The sequence below is a fragment of the Aythya ferina genome (assembly GCF_964211825.1).
Source record: "Aythya ferina genome assembly, chromosome: 2".
Classification (NCBI taxonomy): domain Eukaryota; kingdom Metazoa; phylum Chordata; class Aves; order Anseriformes; family Anatidae; genus Aythya; species Aythya ferina.
Window position 1 is genome coordinate 142,010,125 of NC_140297.1, and position 24,383 is coordinate 142,034,507.

General features: G+C 36.0%; 1 protein-coding gene across 2 annotated transcripts in view; it reads right to left on the bottom strand.

Moving 5' to 3' along the window:
- Positions 1 to 21,275, bottom strand: part of ANGPT1 (angiopoietin 1) — a 188,221-nt gene extending 166,946 nt beyond the window's left edge. For both annotated transcript variants that reach the window (XM_084509721.1, XM_084509722.1), the window contains exon 1: positions 20,551 to 21,275. In XM_084509721.1, coding sequence (XP_084365847.1) covers positions 20,551 to 20,847 — 297 coding nt within the window. In that variant the 5' untranslated portion in view covers positions 20,848 to 21,275. The remainder of the gene's footprint in view (positions 1 to 20,550) is intronic.
- Between the last annotated feature and the right edge of the window lie 3,108 nt (positions 21,276 to 24,383).

Consider the following 24,383-nt stretch of genomic DNA (forward strand, 5'->3'; position numbering starts at 1 on the left):
TATTTCTGAAGTCAGTATATTCATATTCCATGGCAGTAAATAGTAAACAAAATATGGTAAAATGATTCTTCCCAAATATATAGTCTTTTATTTGAAATTGCAAGTGTTTAGAGTCTCATTCAATATTCTTCTGCTTGAGCACTCATGAATTCCTGGATGCGACATAGCCCTTTCTTCATTTGACTACCAAATGGTATGCACAATTAACACAGTGTAGGTATTTCTGGATCACAACTGGAACGTGAAAAGCTTTATATATATATGAAAAAATTTCTTATACTAAATGATGCTAAAGTATTCCTCATCCTCCTTGGTGTTGAAATAAGAGGAAACTATCACATTTTCAGACCCTGCCTAGCATGGTGAGTCTCTGAAAGAAAAGTTGGCCTCAACAGAATTTAGACTACCATCATACAAAAGCTCCTCTGTAGTAACTATCAAAATCTCCTGTGCGAGTAATGATTATTAGTTCAGACTGTATTCACAACCACAGACTCAATTGTCACCATAATCCCTAATACCAGGCAACATAAATATCTTTGAATGCCTTCATAAGGAATTTTCTAGCTGTCTTCATATAAGTCCTTATAGATATTGTCCAAAGAAAGAGCCATGCAGCTAGCTATGAATATCTTGAGCAACAAATGGAAAACATAAGTAGAAGCAAAATGGAAAGCAAACATGCATTGAAGTTGGTGGCAATTTAAATCAAGAATCTGCTTGAAGCCATATTTTTCAGACATTATAACATTGTTACTTGGAATTTTCTTATCTTTCCTTCTTCCTACAGAAATTTCAATGTGCTTCTTACTCAGCATTTGTATAGTGTCTGTTCTGCTGATGTTTCTTACATATTTATGAACTTATTGTTTGAGTTTAAGTGTTTTTAATAGTTAATTTCTTTACATGCTATGTGATAGAGATAGCAGCTTGACATAACAAGCTGGCTTTTCCAAACTAGAAGACACTGGGGAAAAACTGTAAATCAAACAAAAGTATGCTATTCTAAATATTTACATGAACATAGCTTTCAAAGACCTACAGTAGAAACCACATGGAAACATATGAAGAGACAACTAAAATTGTATACAGTATAGTATATGTGTTAAATTTGGAAATATGCATATAGTAGTTGTATAGCAAAGCTCAATCCTGTCCTTTATGTGTCTGAAAACTACATAATCTGTAGACAAATATGCAGCAACATCAGTTTTACTCATAAAATACCGATTAGATACCCATATTGTCATAGTTATTTGTTCTGCAGTGAATGATGTTTTGCTTGGGAACCAAAAGAAAAAATCTCTATGAAGCAACACAAGAAGAACATTGAGGAATTTGGCCCAAAGCTCTGCCTAGAGACAAATCCCTTTTGAAAATATTAATATTTTGTAACCACTATACAACAATTTAATCTCTGCTATTATTCCACTACCTCTGCTAGAGCTCTGCTACCACAAACTTGATCCAAATTGGATCCTTTTGGTAACTTTAACAGTGAAAATTAATCTTACTCATCAGTTCAAGTTTTGCTTTCAGCTTGCCAGTGTAAAATGTGGAAGCAACTCTATTGATGTATACTGGAAGGAGGCAACTTCCCACCAAAGCCTGCAGCAGACCAGTGCCTGTCCTTCAACTCTGCTGCAGGTCTCCAGGACAGCCTGGGACATGCAAGTGCATGGCCTACTGCAGTCAAAGAAAATGTATCTCAAAAGTAAATAGACCAAGGTATTAGCAGAACATACACGTATGTATGAATTAACTTTACCTTAGGTACATACATGTATATGACAGATTCATTCACAAATTCCAGGCTAGTAGAGAGTTCAGAGGTCCTGATAAATGTCTGTTTTTGCCCTTATAAAGATTAGAAGACAAAAATAAATAAATAAATGAATAAATAAATAAAAAACAATGGAAAATTCCATAATTTACATGCTGGATAACAATGTGGAACTCTGTTGCCTTTCTTGACTTATCAATCTCAAGGCTACCCTACATGCCATCTTACAGGTCTAATCTTCAAAAGAAGATTAGATTGATTTTGAAGCTCCTAAGAGATGTGCATAGAAATTTGTGTGCTCTGATTGCTAGCCATGTTTGAAAATTTAACCTACATGCAGATTTTCAACAACACTAAACATCCACCTGAAACCAAGGCTAGCTTTTGATATCAGATTTTACATTTTCCACCTCACATACATGTTCGGAATGCACATGATGCTCTTAAAATAGTTCTAAATGTCAAAGAACACGTATTAAAGGGAAAACAAATTATAAAGTGCTTCAAAACTACAGTAAAACTGTGTGATTTTCCTATTGGTGATTAAACAAAGAGATGTAATGTACACTCTTTATGTCAAATAATAATGTACATTCTTTATGTCAAATAATACTGGGTCTATACATTTCATCAATCATTTGGATAAGTTCTTAGTATGATTCATGTAAGGCAGCACATGTTCTATATTTTACCTGTCATCACATTTAACCCCAATGGGAGAGTGATATTGTTGCTAATAAATTATATAGGACATTTTAAGGCACTTTCAGCAATTTTCAGATTTTACTTTCCATGTTAAAAACTTAGGAGTTAATGCTGTTAGATAGGTTTTCATATCTTTTGGGAAGACTAATGGGAAATGGGAAGCAACGGACTGTAACACAGCATTTTATTTATTTTTTTTTTTTCAGTTCAGGAAAGGTTTTTACTTGCTAAGATGAGGAAATGACGCTCTTCATTTGGCAGACAGAAATTGATGTAAAACGGTATGGCTTTTACATGGATGGTGCTGAGGATAAACTGCACCACAGTGCTACCCCTTTGCATTTCAGGTCATAGAATCGTAGAATCTATCATAGACCTAGTGACAAGAGATTGTTTCTTAAGAAAGAAAAAAAAAAAAAAAAAAAAAAAAAAAAAAAAGAGAAAAGAAAAAAAAAAGAAAGAAAAAAAAAAAAAGAAAGAAAAGGTCTTTTTGAAAAATGAATGAGAAAATTAATTGGTGTGCGTGAACACAATAGTTCTGGCTGGCCTGGTTTTCATTCCAGTGAGGTGGGTGAATTTGTCAAAGCAGGTCATAGCAAACGAGGCATGAAAAACTAGGAGCCAGCTATACAGGAAGTCTTCCATATAACAGCAGTAGCTACCCACCAGCATTTTTATATTAGCATAATGGATAAGAAGTCTGAGGATATTATACCCTCAAATAATAAAAAATAAATAAAAAATAAGTTTGAGCACCCCAAAAATTTGTTTTGGTTTGCACAAGAGCTAACTAAACTCATGGTTTCACTGCTCAAAGCAGCACCTCTGGATGAAAAGCCTATTTTCTATGTTTATACAACTTGGTTTAAATTGTGGTTCAATGTGTTTAATGTGTTTTCTTTTTATTATTTGAAAAGCTGAAACTCTCAGCAATGTCACCTCTAGATTGGCATCCTGAGACACAGGTTTTGAAAAATAAATGGCCTTTTTTTTTTTTTTTTTTTTTTTTTGAGAATGAGGTATTGGTGACCACGAGCATCCAGATGCCTTGCTGATTTATATCAAAGCCATTCTACTCACTTAGTTTTATTGTAGGCTATACTTGGATTTCTCAAGTATCAGAAATGCCTTTTGTGCATTTTGGATTTTCCAGTGGATAATGAAAACAAAATGAATGCCATCACCAAAACTTCTGCATGTTGTGAAGCTTTTTTTTTTTATTTTTCACTGATGTAAAACATGTTGAGTACAGGTTATAGAAGTATGAACATTTGTTGCCAGTATTTAAGAAATGAAAGCAAGACTTTAAAGAAAGCATTGAGTCTCTGTCAATAGTAAAGACAGTTATAACAGATATATGCACTGAACATGTCATGAACACCACTTCTTTCATAATGCCAGAAACGAAATCAGCAGTGTTTGAAATGAGGCTCTGACTGCACTGAAATTGCTTGAAGTTCTGTCTTTGACATTACTATAGCTCAAATTTCATTGTATATGCTTTATATATACATCAGAAAACATAAGTAAACTGTTGTTCATAATTTGAAACATAATCATTGTAACAATTTCTAATCAAGTTTGTCAGTAACGTGGTAAACTTTGTTCCAAGCAAAAAGTCCTTGAAATATTTATTGTAATTGCATTTCACCTGTGTTAACAACCTATGTGTTCCTGCTCCATTGCATGTTTTGTTTAATCCATATTATTCAGTTGTGATGAATAGTGAAGGACAAGTGTTTTCTTTATTTTTTTTATTTGTTATATGAAATTAAAATAACTATCAAAAGCCTTCACTACTTGCTTAGAGATAGGAATACAACACAACTTTCAGATTTAAGGATTGGGCATACTCTTTTATTATGTATACAAAAGAAATCCCAGAGGAAGATGTTAACCATCAAATTTTGTTTGTAATGTACATTTCTAATAAATCATTTTGCAAAAAAAGCACAATATGAAAGAATCACAGATATCTGCATTTCATCATTTGTTAGCAAAGATAATAGAAGCAGAAAAACATAAGAAATTTAAAAATTCAAGGAAGAAGAGAGTGAATTAATGGGGAGGAACACTCCACCACTCAAGTGGTTCTTCTCATTTTTAACAATTTATCTCATCACCTGCACAGTAAGCTTTTTTGTCATCAAGTTGCAGCACAGAAACACAAAAGTAAAATGTACTTGGGCTTGCTGACTGGCATACAGTATTAATAGGCATCATCATCAGAGGATGCCAGAAGGATGACAAATAAATCAGCCGAAACAAGCAGGCTCCACCGAGTTCAGAAGAAAAGAGCCCCTGGCTTTCTGATCATCTCTGCAATATCCAGATAGGTATTTCATGTATGTTACTACACATGAATCAATCCACTATTACCATACCTTCAATATGGATATACTTGTTTGTTCCACTACAGAATTATAGGAACTTTCTCTTAAGCATTTTTTTTTCTTTTTGTCCTTTAGCATGAGCTAAATTAGCCAGCTAAAATATTTGTCTTAATTAAACCAAAAACGAGGGCAGTAGAAGAAAAGTTACAAACAGTTCTCTTTGAACTCACATGTCTCTAGTTCAGTGGGAACAGTTTGCATAATCTTTTCTGTATCAACAACATTCCACATGCATATTCTCTCTATCTTTTTCACACACACACACACACACACAAAGGAACTGCAGAAGCAACTGTTCCCAGATAAACAGGATGACACCAATACAGTGTATCCCTTTTCTAACATTTTAGCTGTGCCTGGACATAGATATTACACTTAGCACTTAGGCTTCTCCTTCATATCCCAAGATAATACTGGAACTTGATTCTACTTTCACTTAAGTCTGTGTTAAAGCAGTCACTTTGTAGCAGTCTGCTGATACTCTATCAGAAGGAAAATATTTTCCAGTGACATTTCCTTCAGTTTACGAAAAAGGTCTCCTTTTTTTTTTTTTTTTTTTTTTTTTTTTTTTTTTTTTTAATAAAAAGAAGATTATATATAAATACATAGATAAAAACAAGTCAGATGACATTACTCGGTCAAGAATTCTAACCTTTTGTCTGAAAACTACAAAATTTTGATTTGGATTTATTGCCTAACACATTGCTACCTTTACATGAAGTTTCAAGTCTTCTAATTAAAAGGTTTCTAGCTAGACTACCTCTGCCATCAAGCAATTCTGTCCCAGAAATATCTCAAAGAAATGCCTAAATAATCTGCTGAAAACTTCAACAATAAGGATTTCACTATTTTAAAACAAAATAAACTGATATATTCCCTGTCTGGCTTCAGCATAAGAAACCTTAAAAACTCAAATGGCCCCTGAAAATACAGGCCACATAGAAACCAAAACTAGGTTTAAATTCAAATACTCTTCCAGATCAGTTTCAGGCTTTCCTTTCCAACAGAAATCTTGCTTCTTTTTTAGTGTTTTGAGGGACTGGAAAGAGCAATGCAGAAAAAATCTTACAGGCAGAGTTGCAGTTGTATTCTTTTTGATATGAACAAAAATGGAAATGCTCAAAATATCATTATTAAATTGTTCTAATGGCATGTGCATCCCACTTTCAGGCCTGGGTAATGTTGAGAGAAGACTATGCACATAATAGAGCCTGTACACACAATCCTGTCCTCAAATGAGCAACAAAAAAAAAAATGTTTTTGAAGTTTGTCTGCTTCTCATGGGCTGGGCTTGAGCCTTCTTTCAGCTGCAGCAGATTGACATTGGCATTGTTCCACTGATACCATTGACACAATTTCTGATTTACGGTGTTGTTCCAGGTCTTTCTAAAAGTGGTCTTTTTGTGTTACAAAATGACACTGCATATGGCATTATCTGGTATCCTTCACTTCTAGGCATGTGAAGGGAAGAAGTGGCTAGGAATAGAGACTGTACTATCAACCCTGTCCTTGATGTGGTACCCCACAAATTTATGCTGACACAATGCAGGGATTGTAGAGCATATTGTGAGGCTCTACACCATCTGTTTTCTGCCTCTGCTCTTCTATAAATAACAGATTTCAGTCTCCATGGGTGCCAGGCTAGCATTTTGCAACATACCCCTCCAGCCCTTTAAAATTCCTCCTGGCCCTCTGGGAATCTCCTGTTCTGCCAAGAAATTTTGTCTGGACAGAACTGAGGTTTGTCCCTTATCGTTAAGAAATCCCTTTACAAAAAGGCAGAGATGTGTTGAAGTACTTGGCTCCAGAGAGCTTGCACCAAGAAGTGGACCCAGAACCTCTGCTGCCCCTGGAAGCTCTGTGGGGAGGAAGGGGAAAGGAATTAGCTTCAGCTGGGTGGACCTGAGGTTGGGAAATGCCCTTTCCTGGACAGGAATTGAACTCACACTTTACCACTGATTCACTCTGAGCAGCATCAGGCCAAGCTACTCAGGAACTCATTAACATCACACTCTGGGTGAGAGTCAAGAGACCATTTTTTTGAAGTTTGTAGTCCTCTTGAGGCTATTTAATGATAATGGCTTGATTTTGTGGAATGTGTTGAAAACCTCCTTTGGGTTTATGTTCCCATAGGATATTGTTTTTTCTAGTCATATTTTTTGGTAAGGGGCTCATGGTAGCAACACCTGGAAAACACGTGATAGCAATACCAGACTAAACAAAATGGAAGAAAAAAAAAAAAAAAAAAAATTAATATCTACTCTGTTAGAAAAATCACCAAGCAATTATGACTTAGGATGTGGAGCTGTCTCACAATATAAAGCTTGTATTGCATTATGAGTAATATTCTAAAAATAATCTTGCTGCAGCTTGCTTATAACCTTTCAGAATGATTTTACTATGGAAGTGAAAACATGACACCATTTAGAACCACACTAACCTAACTAACATTGAGGACAGTCATCCTGAAAATTAAGAAGAATACAAATGGAAAATTTATCCTAAAACACATTTCCAGTGTTCCGTCATAGTGAGTTACAGCCCATAGAAAAAGAACCAATGCTAATTCTAGTGTCAATGAACCAAAAAATGTCAATGGTAATTTCAGGAGATTTCTGTGATCTTGGTAGTGAAATAATGAATGAAAATATTGAAGTAGTCTTCAAAAATGCATGAAAAAGGAAGAGATGTAACGCTTTGGTTCATATTTGCATCAAGAGTCCATGGCATATCTTCATGCCCAAAATAGTGTGACAATTTCAGTCTTGCTCAATTCTGCTTCTAGGAAATACCTCATGGGGTCAGTGTCCAAATAACTAAATGTTTCCAAGATGTGTAGGAGTACTAAGTTGTTTTTTTGTTTGTTTGTTTGTTTGTTTTTGTTTTGTTTTGTTTTGTTTTGTTTTTTAATACTGGTTCAAGAAGCATTTTTGTTGTTGTTTCTACAACTCATAGTTTTTTTGCAGGGAGCACTGTGAGGCGATATGGTATAAGGTAACAAATGGTGGGTTTTTTTTGGTTTGTTGGTTTAGCATTAAAGAAATATAATCAAGCATCCTAGCTCTAAGAACCCAAATTACAGACAAATCTTTGTTATTTCTGTCTGTGTTAAATTTTGTAATTCTTTTTAGTGTTGGTCCATCCATTGCACTTCAAAAGTCAATATGTAAATACATTGCACAAAAACTTGATTCTTATTAATATTAATATTAACAAAAAAAATTTATTAATTCCCTGTATAAATAAAAAGTTTACTTTAATAATGTTTTTAAGACTTATCAGTGGCCTGTACAGCATGTGCTGTCATGTGCATGTCATCTTTCACTGACAAAAAAAGATATCTAAGGTCATACGATCCCCTGTGTGAACTGTGCAGGAACTATAATTCCTCTTTTTGATGCATTGAATTATGGTGACATTGTTCGCTATAGGAAGGCTACTCTAGGAAGTCTCTGGAATTTCCATCTTCATCTACTTATTCAAAAGCATAAAACACGTGTGCTGGTGTAGAGTAACAGAGCAATTCCCATTCAGTTCTACCTTCTGTTGAAGTCCAGCATTACTGAAACATAACTAAATGTTCGTGATAATACTCCCCAACAGTGAAATTGTATAAATTTATTTAATGGGGTAAGAAACTTTTTTGTGGAAAGAGTACCATCAACTCTAAACGTGCTTTCAGGATTGAGTCCTTAGATCTTGCCAAAATCTGTAGTTGACATGTCTGGGCAAATGTTTTTCTAGTATTTCTGGACTCTAGCTCATACAAACTCTCTGAGGTACTTGCTTGATGTTAGTAAATTGTTTTCTTCACCTAGTGGTCAAATACATGCATCAAATGCAAACATCACCTCTGAAGCTGTCATTGATGGTAGTAAAAGAATTGTCATGAGAGTAACATGTTGGTGACCATACGCACTGCCACAAATGGCATTCTGCTTCTACTGAGCATTTCAGCCTGGGACAGTTAGCATTTCAGATATCTTAATAACCAGCAAAACTTGCAGACTTCATAGTTTCCTTGTTAAAAATTGCTGCTGAACCCTTGACATCTCTTTTTGTTCTTATATTCTTAAGTTTAAAAGGATATACTTTCTAGTATTAAAAAAAAAAAAAAAAAAGTTTTATTTAAAATAGAATCTTCCACATATATAATGATTTATTTCTTAATCTAACTGTATTACTCCTGAAATATATAGTATCTGATATAATATTATTATATAGTATTAGTATTAGTATACAGTATTATGATCTTTATAAGGTCATGCAGCCAGTACATAGTTTACAGCTACATTGCTTCAGGGCATTTTACTAAACATGCTGTACACCAGGGCAATTTTTCAGACTTTTCCATCACTTCAGGACAAGTTATTCTATTGTGTATGTTTTATTGACATGTTTCTGTTTTGTTTTGTTTTGTTTTGTTTTTACCTTAGGCAGCACTGAAATTTATGGATTACAACAGCAACCTTAACTCTTTCTGTCAGTCTTCTAAAGAATCCTTCTATCAATTTTAAATGTGCAGGCTTCTTGTTCTAAGTGTGACCCCCAACTCCCATCTCTTCTATATCCCTCACAATCTTTTGGAGAGTTGACTCCTGCCATCTTTCTGTCACTGATACCAGATGGTCCAGGCACTTTACACTTTCCCTGGTATGATAGTCAATGCTTACAAGTTCATTTTCCATTCTTTGGGAGTCACCTGTGCCATAAATATGTTATGGAATTCAAAGCCACAAAAAAGCAATTGAAAAAACTGTTCGTATTTCATTTGCAGATTACCTGACCCACAAACTCATCACATATATTTTATGTGATTTATCCAAGCACTATATTTTGTCTTTAGAGAGGACTACATACATAGTCAATGAGATGGAAGCATTTTGCTAGTGAGAGGCAGAGATTTAACTAATGTACTGGCTTCGTACTGGTAGAGTGTGAAACAAAGCTAGCTTTCTCAGCAAGACTCAGTTTCTGAGGGTCTGAAATCAACATTCAACAGAATACCTCTTGGGTGCAAACAGAGTCACGTGATAGAGCTTTGTACAGTGAATGGCACAGTGCTTCATCAAGCAGATCAAACTATAAAAATTATCTTTTACCAATGATTATTGAATTTATTTTGCTGTAATCATCCTTCACCTTAAATACTAACAGTCTCATGCTTGGCAAAGCCATCTTGTGCTGTATTACTTCCTATATAAGAAGATAAATGATGCATAGAAGTCCTGTACCTGTAATTGCATAGAAGTTCTGTACCTATAACAGGTAAAAATAATTCTTAAGGAAATTACATGAAGACAGGGGCCAACATAGTTGAGTTATACTGATGTCATGGAGGTAAACGATGTCAGAGGAATATACAGAAGGACATTTAAGACATGAGCTGGAATTCTTGGAAAAGCCAAGAGATTGAACTGGGTCGTTCAAGAAAAATGTGAAGAGAAACAACCTTAATCATCACCTCTGAAGTTAACAGGCTAAAGTGATAAAGAATTGTGCAGTCTGTATCTCCTCCTTACAAAAATAGTAACACAAAACCTTTCTAACTGATCATTGGTGGCCTTTCCCATTAACAGGATAGAAGTGATGCAGGAAAGATAGGCGGCCCTTGACTGTTAATCTCTACTATTGTAAGTCACACACAGATTGAAGTATGAAGTCTTAGCCAAGGAACAAAGGGAAATAGTTCATTCAGGAAAAGATTAAGTCATTTCTTTGAGCAATTCTCGCTTTAAGCAGATCCTCAGCATTCCAGGCACAGCACCAAAGGCATCATGGTTTGGGGGCTGCCCATTACTGTGTTGACTTGCTGATGTGGCCTAGAAGGCCACAGGAATTTCCTGATGAATTAAGACTGTAGAGGGTAAATATTTAACTATGACGCATATAAATATACTCAGTACTTAATGGCAGTGATCCTAAATCCTCACTTTGGTTACTTTTATCTACATATGAATGGCCAATTTTCAAATGTTCTAGCAGTCTTCTTTTTTTTTTTTTTTTTTGGTGTTGGAGGAGACTTCAGAGGATCAGGTGTTATATAAAATGTTTCAATGAGATTTCAGAACTATCAGACCATCCCTAAATAGATTTTCCATAGAAAATATTATTTTTTGAGAAGATAATTATCTGAAAGTCCTTGTCCTCCTGCAGACAAATACATGACTCAGAACAGAAAAAAGCATGTGAATAACCATATTATTCACTCTCTCTGTTACCCACGTACTGAGATGATGAGAGAATTTTTAAAAGGGGAGTCTATTTAATACTGTTCTCCTTCCTACAAAAGACTTTTGCATGAAAACTGAAACTCCCAGATGGTTATTGCTGAATCTGTTTGAAACTGAATGTAAGAAAGTGAAAATCAGCACATTTAAGTAGAGCTATAGGTGAAATCCAAGCTGAAAATTCATTCAATACAATGCTCAGAAAAATTACAAGATCAACATTTAAAACATTATTTTCCCCTAAATCTGCATTGTGCAAGACCATATTTGCAGACAAGCTTCAGAAAGAAAAATAAACTTTTATAAACATCATCTGACAACTTTAAAACATCCATAAATAATATGAACCAAAGGGCAGGCAAGTCTATAATTACCACGCAGATAGATGTAAAATCTTCTTTGGAGGTTGTATTAGGGCTTATGCTTTGATTTGTGTGCATATTTAATGTGTGTTCTGAGGATTTTGAATGTATAAAAGGTCAAATGTTAAACTATATCTCAAAATAGTAAATTTACACATTGAGAATTTATTTATTTATTTTTAACCCACAGTCAGGAAGTAAGAACAGAATTTTCAAGGCTGGAATTTTTTTTAAGAATGGCTGAAAGTTTGTTGTAACATTTAAAATAGGGGGCAGGTGCACGCAAATGATGCTAGTTCTTTTGTCTGTAAAACCTCCAGGAGGTGGAAACTAAAAGCCTGGCTTCCAAAATGATGTGATTCCTAAGGCAGAAGTTTCATAACATAGGTACTATCTTTCAAGAAATCCTCTTGCATACAGATAGCCTTTAAAGGAAATTTAGTTGTAAATGTAGGCAGGATCAGTCTGGTATTATTGTCCTGCAACAGAAATAGCTTTTAGATTCAAAAATGATTAGCACCAATTTGATCATTTGTGCTGAAGTGTGAAAGGAACTGTGTTGTCAAAAAGATAAATTACCTTTTAAGATCATCTGCTCCAACTCTTCAGTTCTCCCATACCTCTGTAGTCTTGCCTTCATTTCCTGGCAGGGATACTTAGAGTTTATCCTATCTTTAGGGTAATCTCTCAAGCCCATCCACCTCCTTGGTCTAGAGAGAGGGGAAAGCATGCCAGAACCCAAAGCCTTGGGAAGAAGGTTCTGCTAACTGGAACAAGTGAATCTTGGTTCAACTTGTTCTTCAGACTGGAACAAATGGATTTTGGTTGTCCCCACACATTCTTATTGCAGAAGGAAAGCCTGGTACATGATTTGCAACAAAACAACTAGACAAAACGTGCCAAATGGCAAGAAGCTATTCTGATAAATAAAAATTCCCAGAAGATGTGAGGAAAAATTAGAACTGTATAGTTATGTCAAGTCCTATTAAAGAAGTAGATGCCATGCACCACTTTGATTTGTAAAGGCAAAAAGCACAACTAGGTTTGTCTTGCAGTGGACACGTAAGGACATAAACATATATGGGATGGGCAGTACTTGGATCCAATATTTTTTCCAGAATATGTGAAAATTCTTGCTTCATATGCAATCTCAAAAGGACAAGGTCAAATGCACACATAACTTACAAGCAGCATAGTATGAGGACTCATTCACACAGAATTCCCTTCCCTTCCCTTCCCTTCCCTTCCCTTCCCTTCCCTTCCCTTCCCTTCCCTTCCCTTCCCTTCCCTTCCCTTCCCTTCCCTTCCCTTCCCTTCCCTTCCCTTCCCTTCCCTTCCCTTCCCTTCCCTTCCCTTCCCTTCCCTTCCCTTCCCTTCCCTTCCCTTCCCTTCCCTTCCCTTCCCTTCCCTTCCCTTCCCTTCCCTTCCCTTCCCTTCCCTTCCCTTCCCTTTTCGCTGCTAGAAGCGAGTTAAGGAAATATAAGAAACTTTATTCATGTAGCTACAATGTCTAATAGAATGCTGATTTCCTATATGACTTCCTCAGAGGGATTGTAAAATTATTTCAACTCATTTTTCTTTGGTTTGATTTGTTTTAATCCCAAAAGAAAATAATTTTTTAAATGCATGGTAATGTAACTTGGGCATCTTTCCAGCTGACCCAATATCTGTCATGCTTTGACTGTCTATGCCCATATAGACAGTACAATATTTAGCAGAGCCCCACTATTAGGTCATATTTAGACAAGAAAGTTGTACTAGTTTAACTTGAATCAGTTTTAAAAAGGGTTAATTAAACTGGTGCAAGTCCCTGGGCAGGCTTCTTATCCCAATGTAGGAGTGACTTAAATTATTTGAGATTAACCTGATTCTCAACTAAGGTAATGAATAGCAAAGCTTGATCTTTCCGCACAAACTTTAATGAGAATGTAGTGTAGACGTGCAGCAATTTATGGCATTTCTAAGTTACCCTTCTGACTGAGTATTCACCACAGTAGTGTTTCATAACACTGTCTAAAATATGCACATGCGGTTACACAAGAATAACCCTGTGTTAAAGTACAGCTTGCTTCATAAGAAAAAGAACTCTTCCTATGAAATATGATACTATTTCAATTTCCTTTTCCTGATCAAACTTCAACACTTTAACGAGAGGAAATCCTTATGCTACTGGGAAGACTTTTACACCAGAACTGTTTATTCAAGACACTTGGGTTGCTGGTGCTGAAGGTGAGGTTCACAGCACAGCTAAAACCATGACAGTGGTTCTAGAAGGTCCTCATTTATTAGTTCTTCCTTGTTTGCAACTCACAGCAAAGAACTAATCTGCATTGTAAGTTGAAATGGATACAAACAGGTTGCCAATTATCTTCACCATTCAGGATTTGTCTGCAATAAATCACACAGTCAAGCCCAGTTTTGATAATGACAAGTTTATTCAAAATTTCTGGTAGCAATAGGTCTGAAAAACTATCCGTTCCTCAGTAGTCTGCCTCAAAATCTGTGCAAGACTGAGCTGAAGTCCTATATTCACCTTAAATGAAACAGGATGGAACTGTAGCTGCTAGAGTGTGTTTAAGAATACTGTAAGAATGAGAATCTTTCCCACAATTAGCAGAACATAGCTAATACAGAGTAAAATATAGCTGTCTCAGATATAAACCATTTACTCAACTGTAATTTGAAACATATACTCAATATTACACGTATTCACTGCATTTGCCTACTTTTTAACTACTTTAGTTACACATTTTAAAATAGATTTCCTTTCAAAAGAGTTTCTGAATTCACATCACTTTCTCTAAACACATTTCACTAAATATTATTACCATACATAAACTGCTAATAGCACAAAATGTCTTCCACCAGAATGACTCCAAAAGCAACACAAAAATATATATATTAAGCCTCCCAGCAGCCTTGTGAAATTTAGTACTACAATATCTGTGTTAGAAAAGGGAAACAGAAATACTTAAAGTTTATGATTTCCTTGCAGCCACAAGGGAAGTCTATGCTACAGCTATGGACAGGGAGTAAGGCTTAAATCTATCCCACTTAACTGAGGTATTTAAATCAGGAAGTGAGCTGTTCAGGATTTCCCTGGAGTCCAAGAAGAGAAGCAGGGACTTCCATGGGATGGTTCGGATGGCTGGCTCTTCCTCTGGGCCTGCTACTGTCTCTTGATGCAGAGCTGAGAGATTCCCTACTGCAAAGAAAAACCTATCTTGGTTATCTCTGGACTTTGGCCAGAAGTTTGGGTGGAATAATCCAGGCCTAGAATACCCAGCCCTACACTTTTCCCACATGGGCCTTTTTTCCAAGGCACCCAGCACTTTGAAGTAGAGACAGCTTCCAAACCACAGAAGAGAATGGGAACAATGAGTTCTCAGCACCCTTGAAATGACACGTCATTTACTTTACATCAGCTTCATTTAGGAAAGCTCTCAGTGTTCCAAATGAGATCTCCCACTGGGCATGTTGGTTGCACAGTTCTGATGACTAATAAATGTAATATTTTATTGTTACCAGAAAGTTCCTAATTACAGCAGTCATCACTGAAAACAAACACAGTCAGGTTCTACTGCACATTATGATAAAACCTTCTGCCCAAGCATGGGAAATATTTTTTATGTCATTTGCTACCAAATGTGGCAACATATGCCATTGGCCTTCAGTATACTTCTCTGATTCTTCTACCTCTTAAAAAAAAATGTCAGTAAAGCGACACTTTCAGGCATTTCCATGTTTGATGTCTTGCCTCTTTCTCAGAACGTCCCAAGGACTTCAGCAGTTTCATGAAAAAGCTTTTGAAATGCGGGCATATTATCAGTCATGAGACCTTTTTGGAGGTAAACAGGCAATTTTATTTTTAGACAGATGTGAATTTTCTTAGAGCCAGATTGTTTCAATACATTTATACTTGCTCGTTAAGGTTAGTTTTGACATATACTTATTCATTAAGTAGTACATACTATTTAAGTATCCCATTTTTTGAACCCTCCATTTGCTCTACAGCTTGTCTGTGGGAAGTGACACTTTAAATTTCATTAGGATGAGGCTTTGCTTTGGATCTGAGAATTCATTGACTTCAAGGCAAAAAGGAGCACCTAGAACAATTAAGAGCCTCTGGGTCTAGACAAGAAATACAGATTCAAGCTGAACCCCGGGTAGGTTAGTGGCCAGTTTCGGATAATGATTTCTTAATGTTTCCTTTTAGTCATGGCCTACCTTGAAAAATTAAAGATTTAGTGGAAAGCTATTTCTTCTGTAGTCCTGTTAGTAATGTTTATACAAGATGAATAGCAGATTTCAAATCTAATGGTCTGATTTATTTGTGGAAATTAACAGGAGCTCATCATGGATCTCTTTTGATTACACTTAATATCCAAATATTATGTAGACGTCAAGGTCACATGTCAAGTTCACATTACAAAATGCCCAATTAAGCATATCCACTAATAAAATTGATTGTTTACTGTTTCTTGCTGTAGTTTAACTGGGAAATATTGTTTTGTTTTCTTTTGTTTTGTTTTCAACGTGACACAAATTTGCACGGCTCATTATCGCCACTTCCATATCTATATTAATTTAGATTATTCCCATATGTTGAGGAATTTTTGAAACAGCAAGGAGGCCATGACTTGCTGCAGCTGAGCAAACCAAGCTACCAAGACGACTACAAGGAGTTGCCATAACGATGTTCCCTTATCGCCCAATTGAGGAATTAAAAATATTGTTGCAAGCAGCTGGCACTTCCTTCAAGGACAAGATCTACGTGACTGCTAATCACAAGGGGGTTGTTTTCTTGCAGGTGGGGTTGTTTTCTTGCAGTTGTTTGTCTGAGTGCTTTCGACCAATAATCTTGTGTGAGACATTATCTGCCCCTGCTAAACTGCTATAAGAGTCAGGCTATTTGGGTAATAAAAGTGAAGCATGATCTAACTGTATTGGTGAGTGTCATGTCTTCGGCCAGTCTTCCAGCAACACCCATAGCTTATTATGACAGCTTTTTAGACCTTGGCCACTCTGGGCCAAGCTCTGCTCCAATTTATCACATCTTCACATCAAGAGTGTCTTATATGCAATCTTCCCAACTTCAGGAAAGCATATTAAATTCCAAAGCAAAATTCAGCCACTCCTCATACATGAGCCTGCTGTGCTGGGCTCTGCTGGCAAAGACAACAGAGGGCAGCAGACTCTCAATGGAGCCACAGAACACAGTGAGAGTACACCAATCTTTCCAGAAGCTGGTTTCTTCCATGCAGTGACTGGTACCCCTCAAAACCTAATTACCTTATAGGTATTTGAAACCCGAGTGAGTGTTATTTCTGAAAAATGTGAGTCAATAGAGAGCACTGAGGGTGCCATGGACAATAAACTTTAAAGTAGATTATGAGATAGATACAGGCAGCCCAGAAAAACTGCACGTCAATTCTTTCTTTAATGACAGAATCCAAATCCTCATTTTGTACTTCTTCCCTTATATCTGGAGACAGCACAGAAACTTTAAGGGGCAAGAGAAGCTGAAGGATTCTTTAAAGCTGAAGATTCTTTGTTTTGATTAAGTATTGTAATGTCAGCAATATTTGCAGAGAGAATCAAAAAGAAATCTAAGTTTGGATACTGGTGTATCAGAATAATTGTGGTTTGCTTTCAACTCAAGGTTGTATGCCTGTGTTAGCTCCTTGTAGTATAAGATTAAGCATTCATTTGAAACATTTATGATATTCTGTTTAGGTAAGGATCAGAAAAAGGAATGAGTGGATCATGTAAAGCTCACTTTCTATGGCAATAGCAATTATTATTATTATTTTGACTAAGTATATGAAACACCCATCTATATAGCTATAGTACATGTATACTGAGTTCATCGATACCATAAGTTCACCAAGCTAAGAGAAAGTTCCAGAGCAAGACATGATGATAACATTTCGTGTAACTGCTCTTTGGCAATACTTAGACACTGCAATTAAATACCAAACAGTATCATGTGTGCCAGTCAGTTGCTGCAAGAAAGAAAATGTGATGAACTGTTTGTTTTGATCTATTAGTATAAACATATTGCAGAAATGAAACTCAAGCTTAAACAATGGGGAAAGTTATCCGGTATTAAAATAAACAGTTCTAGGAAAATCTCTAAAAATGTTTACCAAGTCATCTTCTTCCGAGCAGTTTCTGCACAGAGCATTTTGCTGTGTCCCTGGTTTGCCAGCCAATCCCGGTTACACTGACTGCAGATATGCAAATGCTAATGGACAAGGCTGGAACTTAATTGCCTATAATCAGGTCCCCAAGGAAGTGCACTTTTATCTAGAATCAAGCTAGTAGGTCATCAAAGAAGCACTTTTGGTTTTGAGGGTGAGAGTCTATTAAAATAAATAAATAAATAAATAAATAAATAATAATAATAATAAAAAAAACTTATTAACTTATTTTGCTTCTATAAATCTGCTAGTTTGCTAGTTAGATGTACCAGAAAACCATTTAAAGTTAAAATGCTATTCAGTTTATTAAACAAATTATGCTTTCACATTTTTTTTAACTAAATACTGAAGGCTAGCATATGTGTAAAGAAAATAATTCACTCTGCCATACAATGCTTATATACAATTTTAATGAAAGTTGTATATATTATGTAGCATAATTATAGCATAATGCACATTGTTCTTTTATGTAAGTCAGAATATATCTCATATTCTGAAATACAAACACTGTTTCTTACTATAACTATTCACTTCCAGTCACAGACCTATAACTACTAACTAATCTTTATTTTGTTTACAGCAGGTACATTTTAGGGTACTACTTAGTGTAACACTAATTACATCTGATATTAAAAGTTTTTTGGGGGGCAGTAAATACAGACTATAAAAATGAGATGCAAGATAGCTACATAATGTATTCATTTACACTTAAGCATTATGCTTCTTTTGAAAGGAAGTGAGTTATGGCTGAGATGCTTTGTAATGGCAACAACAACAAAGCATATGCAGTATTCAGAGATGCTATAATGGAGCTGCATCAGACTCATTTGTTCAGAGTGAGCCATACTCCATCACACAGAGTAACAGGTCCTTTCATTCCAGGGCAAGCTGATGCATGGGGGTATATGCACAAGCCTAGCTTCACATAACACCCTGGGAGCAGAGGGCTGGGGGCTGGGAGGGAAGGAGGAAGGGTGGTTTTGCCCACAACCCGTTTTACAATCACTGCGAAAGAAAACAGTCCTCAAATACAAAACCATTTCATTGATCTTCCTACTTGTTCAATCACTTCCCTCCAAAGTGTGAGAGGACTAACCCTAACTCAGGCATACACACTCCAGAGACTCATTTTTCTTCTCGTTCAGTTCAGAGTGAAACAGTGATCTTAGTTCAGTCTCTAGTGGACAAATACAGAATAAGTGAAGTCTCATAACCATGATTCAGCAGGCAATTTGTTCAAGCAAAATCATGTGCACACATAAACACAGATAACAATTTTCCTCTCTCGGTGCTTGCCTCAGCCTCCCAAGATACAGTAAAATAATTTCTTAAGAAATGCTTTCCTCTACGAAAGACATCCCCTCATTTCCAGACTTATATTCCCCAAAGCAGACCCAGATATTAAATAATGAGAAAAGTAGTCTGAAAAAAATAAATGCTTGGTTATATTTTGTTTTATAGTCACATGTTTACTGGATAAAGTCATTTCTTTCTAGAACCAGATATGCAAAGAGCACAATTAATTTACCAAGAGATCAGCAAATTCTCTTTAAAGATTTTAGTTGGCTTAGGGGGATGGAAAGGATCGTTTAAGTTTTTTAACATATTTCTATCTTGTATGCTGGACTTTTAATTGAGATAATTAACAATAAATATGCTAATATGAATTTTTAGCCAACCCAGTAGAATATTTATTAGCTTTTCATTGATGTTTGTTCTTAGTATGAACTTGTGTTACAGTTAAATCATATAACCATCAAATGGGTGCATAAAATAATTTTCTTGTGCCATCTTACATGACTAGTTGCATCACCAGTTGCTCAATATTCTAAGTTTTGCCAGGTCAAAATGTCAGAATAAGAATAGGAATATTACAAGTAATAAGACACAAAGGCTGTTTATATATTTATTTTTACTTGTCAACTATCCCAAGGCATTTCCATTACTAAGGCATAGACATGATCCTTCAGGGTATGTAATTTTACTCAAGTGAATAATCCTGTTAAGGTAAATGGAGTTGCTCACACAAGTAAAGCTATTTAAATATTTAAGTCTTTTCTGGCCCAAACTTCATTTCATATACAAAATACTGGAAAGTTTATTAGAAAATTAGCACAAATTCTTAAAAAGAATTGTTTCTGTTAACTTACTGCAACACCTTCTACACCATTTTTCCCTTTCTATGAAAGAATACACAAACAAATTAAAACAGGCTGTTTCAAGTCCAGTGTACTCTACACATTTTAAAAGTTTTACTTTGATGATTTAGAAGTGTGAATGCATATATGTTGTTTTACTTTTTTTTTTTTTTTTTGATTGTTTATTTGTTTGTTTGTTTCTTTCCTTCCATCAATTAACTGGGTGAAATAATCACGAGGTTTACTTCTGGAGGAGCAGTGATATTCTTAACACAGATCCTATGAATGTTGATTTTTTTAAATGTACACTTTTGCTGTCAGAGTAGCAGGTACCCTGCATGACATCTGCTCTGAATCTGTGAACTGTAAGTAGAGTTTATAAGACTACTTAGTAAGTTTTGTCCTAAGAGTCTCTGGTATATTTTTGTATACACTGGCTCACAAAACATAGGTGGTCTCTGGAGATAAAGCTTTAAGAAATTGCATCTTTCAGTAATGTGAAGAAAATTCTGCTCCTGACAGCAATACCACTAGAAAGGTAAACTCTGGCTGTGAGATTTCTCCCCTACTCAGCCATGAATGAGTTAAATCCTTATTAAACTCCTTTCTTATAGAAACTCATGAAAACTATGAACAGCATAAGTATCACCACAAAAAAAAAAAAAAAAAAATAATAATAATAATAAAATAAATATATATATCCATTCAGTTAGAACTGAAAAAAAGAAACACTTACTTTTTGTAGCCACTGTGTGTAATTTTCCATCACATGTTCCAGATGCTGCAGTTTCTGGGAAGAGAAATCCTGTTCCACGTGAGGAGCATCTCTCTGAAGAGCATTTGTGTTGTACTGGTCTGTTGTGCTTTCACGACAGTTCCCGTCCTGTTCTGGCAGGATGAAAGTATAGGTGCACTGCCCATGCTGAATCCGGTTAAATCTTCTCCCACTGGCTTCTGGACCCCGACGCTGAGTATTACAGCCTATGTGAGCAAGAAGTGCTGCCAGGAAAGCAAAGGAAAGGAAAACTGACATGTTACTATTACTTTCCTTTCCTACTCTTAGAAAAACTTTTTCTTCCTTTCTTTATTTTTTTTTCTTAATTTCCTGTAAAGTTTCTGGAAAAAAGGAGTGGAGAAGCGCACTTAAATAATCAAGCTTGGATAAATAGTTGTTTCTTTTTTTCAAAAAAATCACTATGAGAATAATTTCCTTAGTTAAAATTGGGATTATTTATTGCATAGTAGTTAAGATTTATTGTTTCCTCTCTGTTACAGTCCAGCATGTAGCCTGCTTTAGTCAGCTGCATATGCATATCCCAGTCTCTTTCCCCTACACTATCTGCAGCAGAACTGCTATTTTCTCTCAGACTTCAGTGAGTTTTATTAAGGTTGCACATTCAAGCCAAGCTGGAAGCAAGCAGCCTTTCACAAGATGACTTGACAGGAATGCGTGTATGAGTGCGCCCCTATGCTAAGGATGGCTGATGGCTCAGTACAGAGGGATCGTCTTACAAACTGGCTGGATGCATGACCTCAATCATGCATGGCGTTCCAGCCCCTATTGCATACAACTGCTAAGGGCTTTTGACGAATTTACGTAAGTTTAATAAGTAAGGCAGTCCACCTTAATACACTTCATATGTTCACACTGACCTATTAAAATGTAGATAAAGTGTAGAAATTTGTTGTAATTCCTCTGTAAATATACAAAGCACTGAAATTAAAAATACTTTCAGTTCTGTGCTGCTCACTAGCCATTAAAGAATTCTAAGTCAGGAGAATGACACTTATGGGAAAAAAAGTTACTTTTAACCCTCACATGTTTTAGCTGCATTTTAAAGACAATTGTGTTTCTTTAGCAGAATTTACAGAGAGCATTTTACAAGATAGAATGAAATTAAGGCTGCCAAGTAGTAATGGGAAATGGCACTTCAGAAGGATTATTATTTTCTGTGTTTGGCTTCAAAAATAAAGTAAATAAGTATTAAACATCGAGTAATGGAGGCTGAGCTATTCCAGGTTGTCTGCTGTACCCCTATGTAATTATCACATGCAACACACTTTTACTGACTTGAAAGTCTGAATAGGTTCTGCAGAGATCCCTCATTATACGTAGAAACTTAAAAAAGTTCTCAGGGGCAACTTCATCAAAAAAGAGTTTCTTAAACAGTTACCACTATCTCATACAAAAATTATGTCCCTGGTGTTTTCTATAGCCAAATCCAGAATGCACAGACTAGAAAAAGAACCAGAATATTCCTAAACTTCAGAGACATTTTGATCTATTTTGAACATTTTGTTTTGTTCTAGTATTTGCTATTGCTATATAAATAGCCAACACCTATGCAGGACACTTTTCGTAATTTTTCTGATGAAAGTAGAATGTCTTATAAATAGAAAACACACATAAAAAAAAAAAAAAAAAAAAAAAAAGAGAGAGAGAGAGAGAGAGAAAAGAAAAATAATAGTAAAAAATAATAGTAAGTTTAGTAAGTTGCCTGGAATATTTAACCAGGCATCTGTCCTGCTCCTGAGAAAGCAATTCCTACTCAAACCTGGGGGTGGAAGCTTTTCATCTCGTATCTGGAAAGAAAGCACTGCATTTGAACCACTAAGAAATATCTCCTATAATAATGTAGAGACATTAAAATGTTTTAGTTTGCCTTAAAATGTCTGTGAGACATTTAAATGTCTGTGAGACATATAAAGAGAGAGAAAAAAAAATACAGAAAGAATAAAAAGCAAAGGTCAAAACACCAGTAGGTTTTCACATAATCAGAATATCCTTCCATCTTTGAACTGTTCAACCCACATTCATGCTTTTTCTGCCTCTGAAAACCAAATTTGCATACCTTGCTTTCTTGCTTTCACATAGCATTTCTCACATTTCTCCAGACTTAGTTCTGCTGTGGCTTATTACACTTTCTGTGCAATTATTTTGAAATGTAATTGCAAGATATTTGCTCACATAAGATCAGAGAGCTTTAGTCAGGCAGAAAAACTGTAGGATCATACATGAAGATGAAGAGTTAACATAAATACAGTTATTCCCTATAAGAAACAGCAAAAATACCGTACTACAAATGTGGTAACAACGCATGTATTTTTAAAAGTGAAAAGAGGACTTTATGGAAGGATCTCAAAGCAGATAAAAGGGAAAGAGCAAAGGTGGGTTTACAAAAGGCTTCCTAGATTTTAGTTCACATTTTAAAATGCTACTACTTACACAAGTGCCACATTCACTTTCTGCCAGGTATTTGGGAAACAGACTTATTCACATGAAAACATGGGAAAGTCAGATTGTAAATGTACACCTGCTCTTTTCCTGGTGAGAAAAGCTCTCAGAACAGCAGGAGCACTGCTCCAGGAGCAGTGCTACTGGATGGCCCCCACTGGGGGCCATCCCACTGGCTTGAGGCAATTTCTTCTTCCCACTCTGTCTCTTCTCCTGAGGGCCAGCACCCACAAGGACTTTCAAGTACATATGTATAAAGCATGTCTAGCATTTTCTCTTTTGTCTCTTGATTAGTTTCCTGCCCCAGCACCTGCCTCTTATACCCAGATTCAGTCTCAGCCCTAAGCCCCACATTGATGGACCACAGGGGACATGAGGCAGAGCTATGCAGAAGCTGGAGACTCTGATCAATACACTGCACAAAAATACTCCTTAGAGAAAGACAAGACCCCTCACTAAATTCTGACCACATCTGTGTTGTGGAGTAGTGCATCTGAAACATCTTCTGACCAAAGGGGAGGCAGAGAATCGGACTCGTGAATCATGCCAGGATGCACATGAAACTTTGCAAGGACTCAGAGTGATGGCTGAAATGGCAGCATCTCTGTTGGCTACAGTGAAACTCTGCAAGCTCTGGGGCTGCTCCTGTTGGTACCAGAACTAGCCACTGGGGTCCCTAGATGCACAGATATAGAGGCTCCCAGTCCTGTGAAAAGGGGAGCACCATGGTAAGCTTGCTGCTCCATCAAAGATAGAAACATCAAATGACTTTTTGGGGAGGGACTTTTTATCAGGGAATGTAGTGATAGAACAAGGTAGAATAAGGATAAGAACAAGGTAGAACAAGGATAGAATAAGGTCTTTAAACTAAAAGTGGATAGGTTTAGAATAAATGTTAGGGAGAAATTATTTATTTTGAGGGTGGTGAAGCACCAGAACAGGCTGCCCGGAGAAGCTGTGGATGCCCCATCCCTGGAAGCATTGAAGGCTAGGTTGGATGGGGCTTTGAGCAACCTAATATAGAAGGCAGTGTCCCTGCCCATGGCATGGGCATTGGAATTAGATGATCTTTAAGGTGTCTTTCAACTCAAACCATCCTATGAATCTATGATTCTATGACTTTTTAGACAATAATATTGAATCAGCCAGGTGAAGATCGGTTTACACTCCTCCCTGACACATTCATGGTCATGCACAATAAAAATACAAGAGTAAAAGTTCAACAATATATACAGGAAAAAAAAAATCTTATTTCCAGGTTTACAGACTCTTAATTCAACAGTGTAATTTTCTAAGGAACTCCATTTTACTTAAGGAAAATGGGGTTCAGAAAT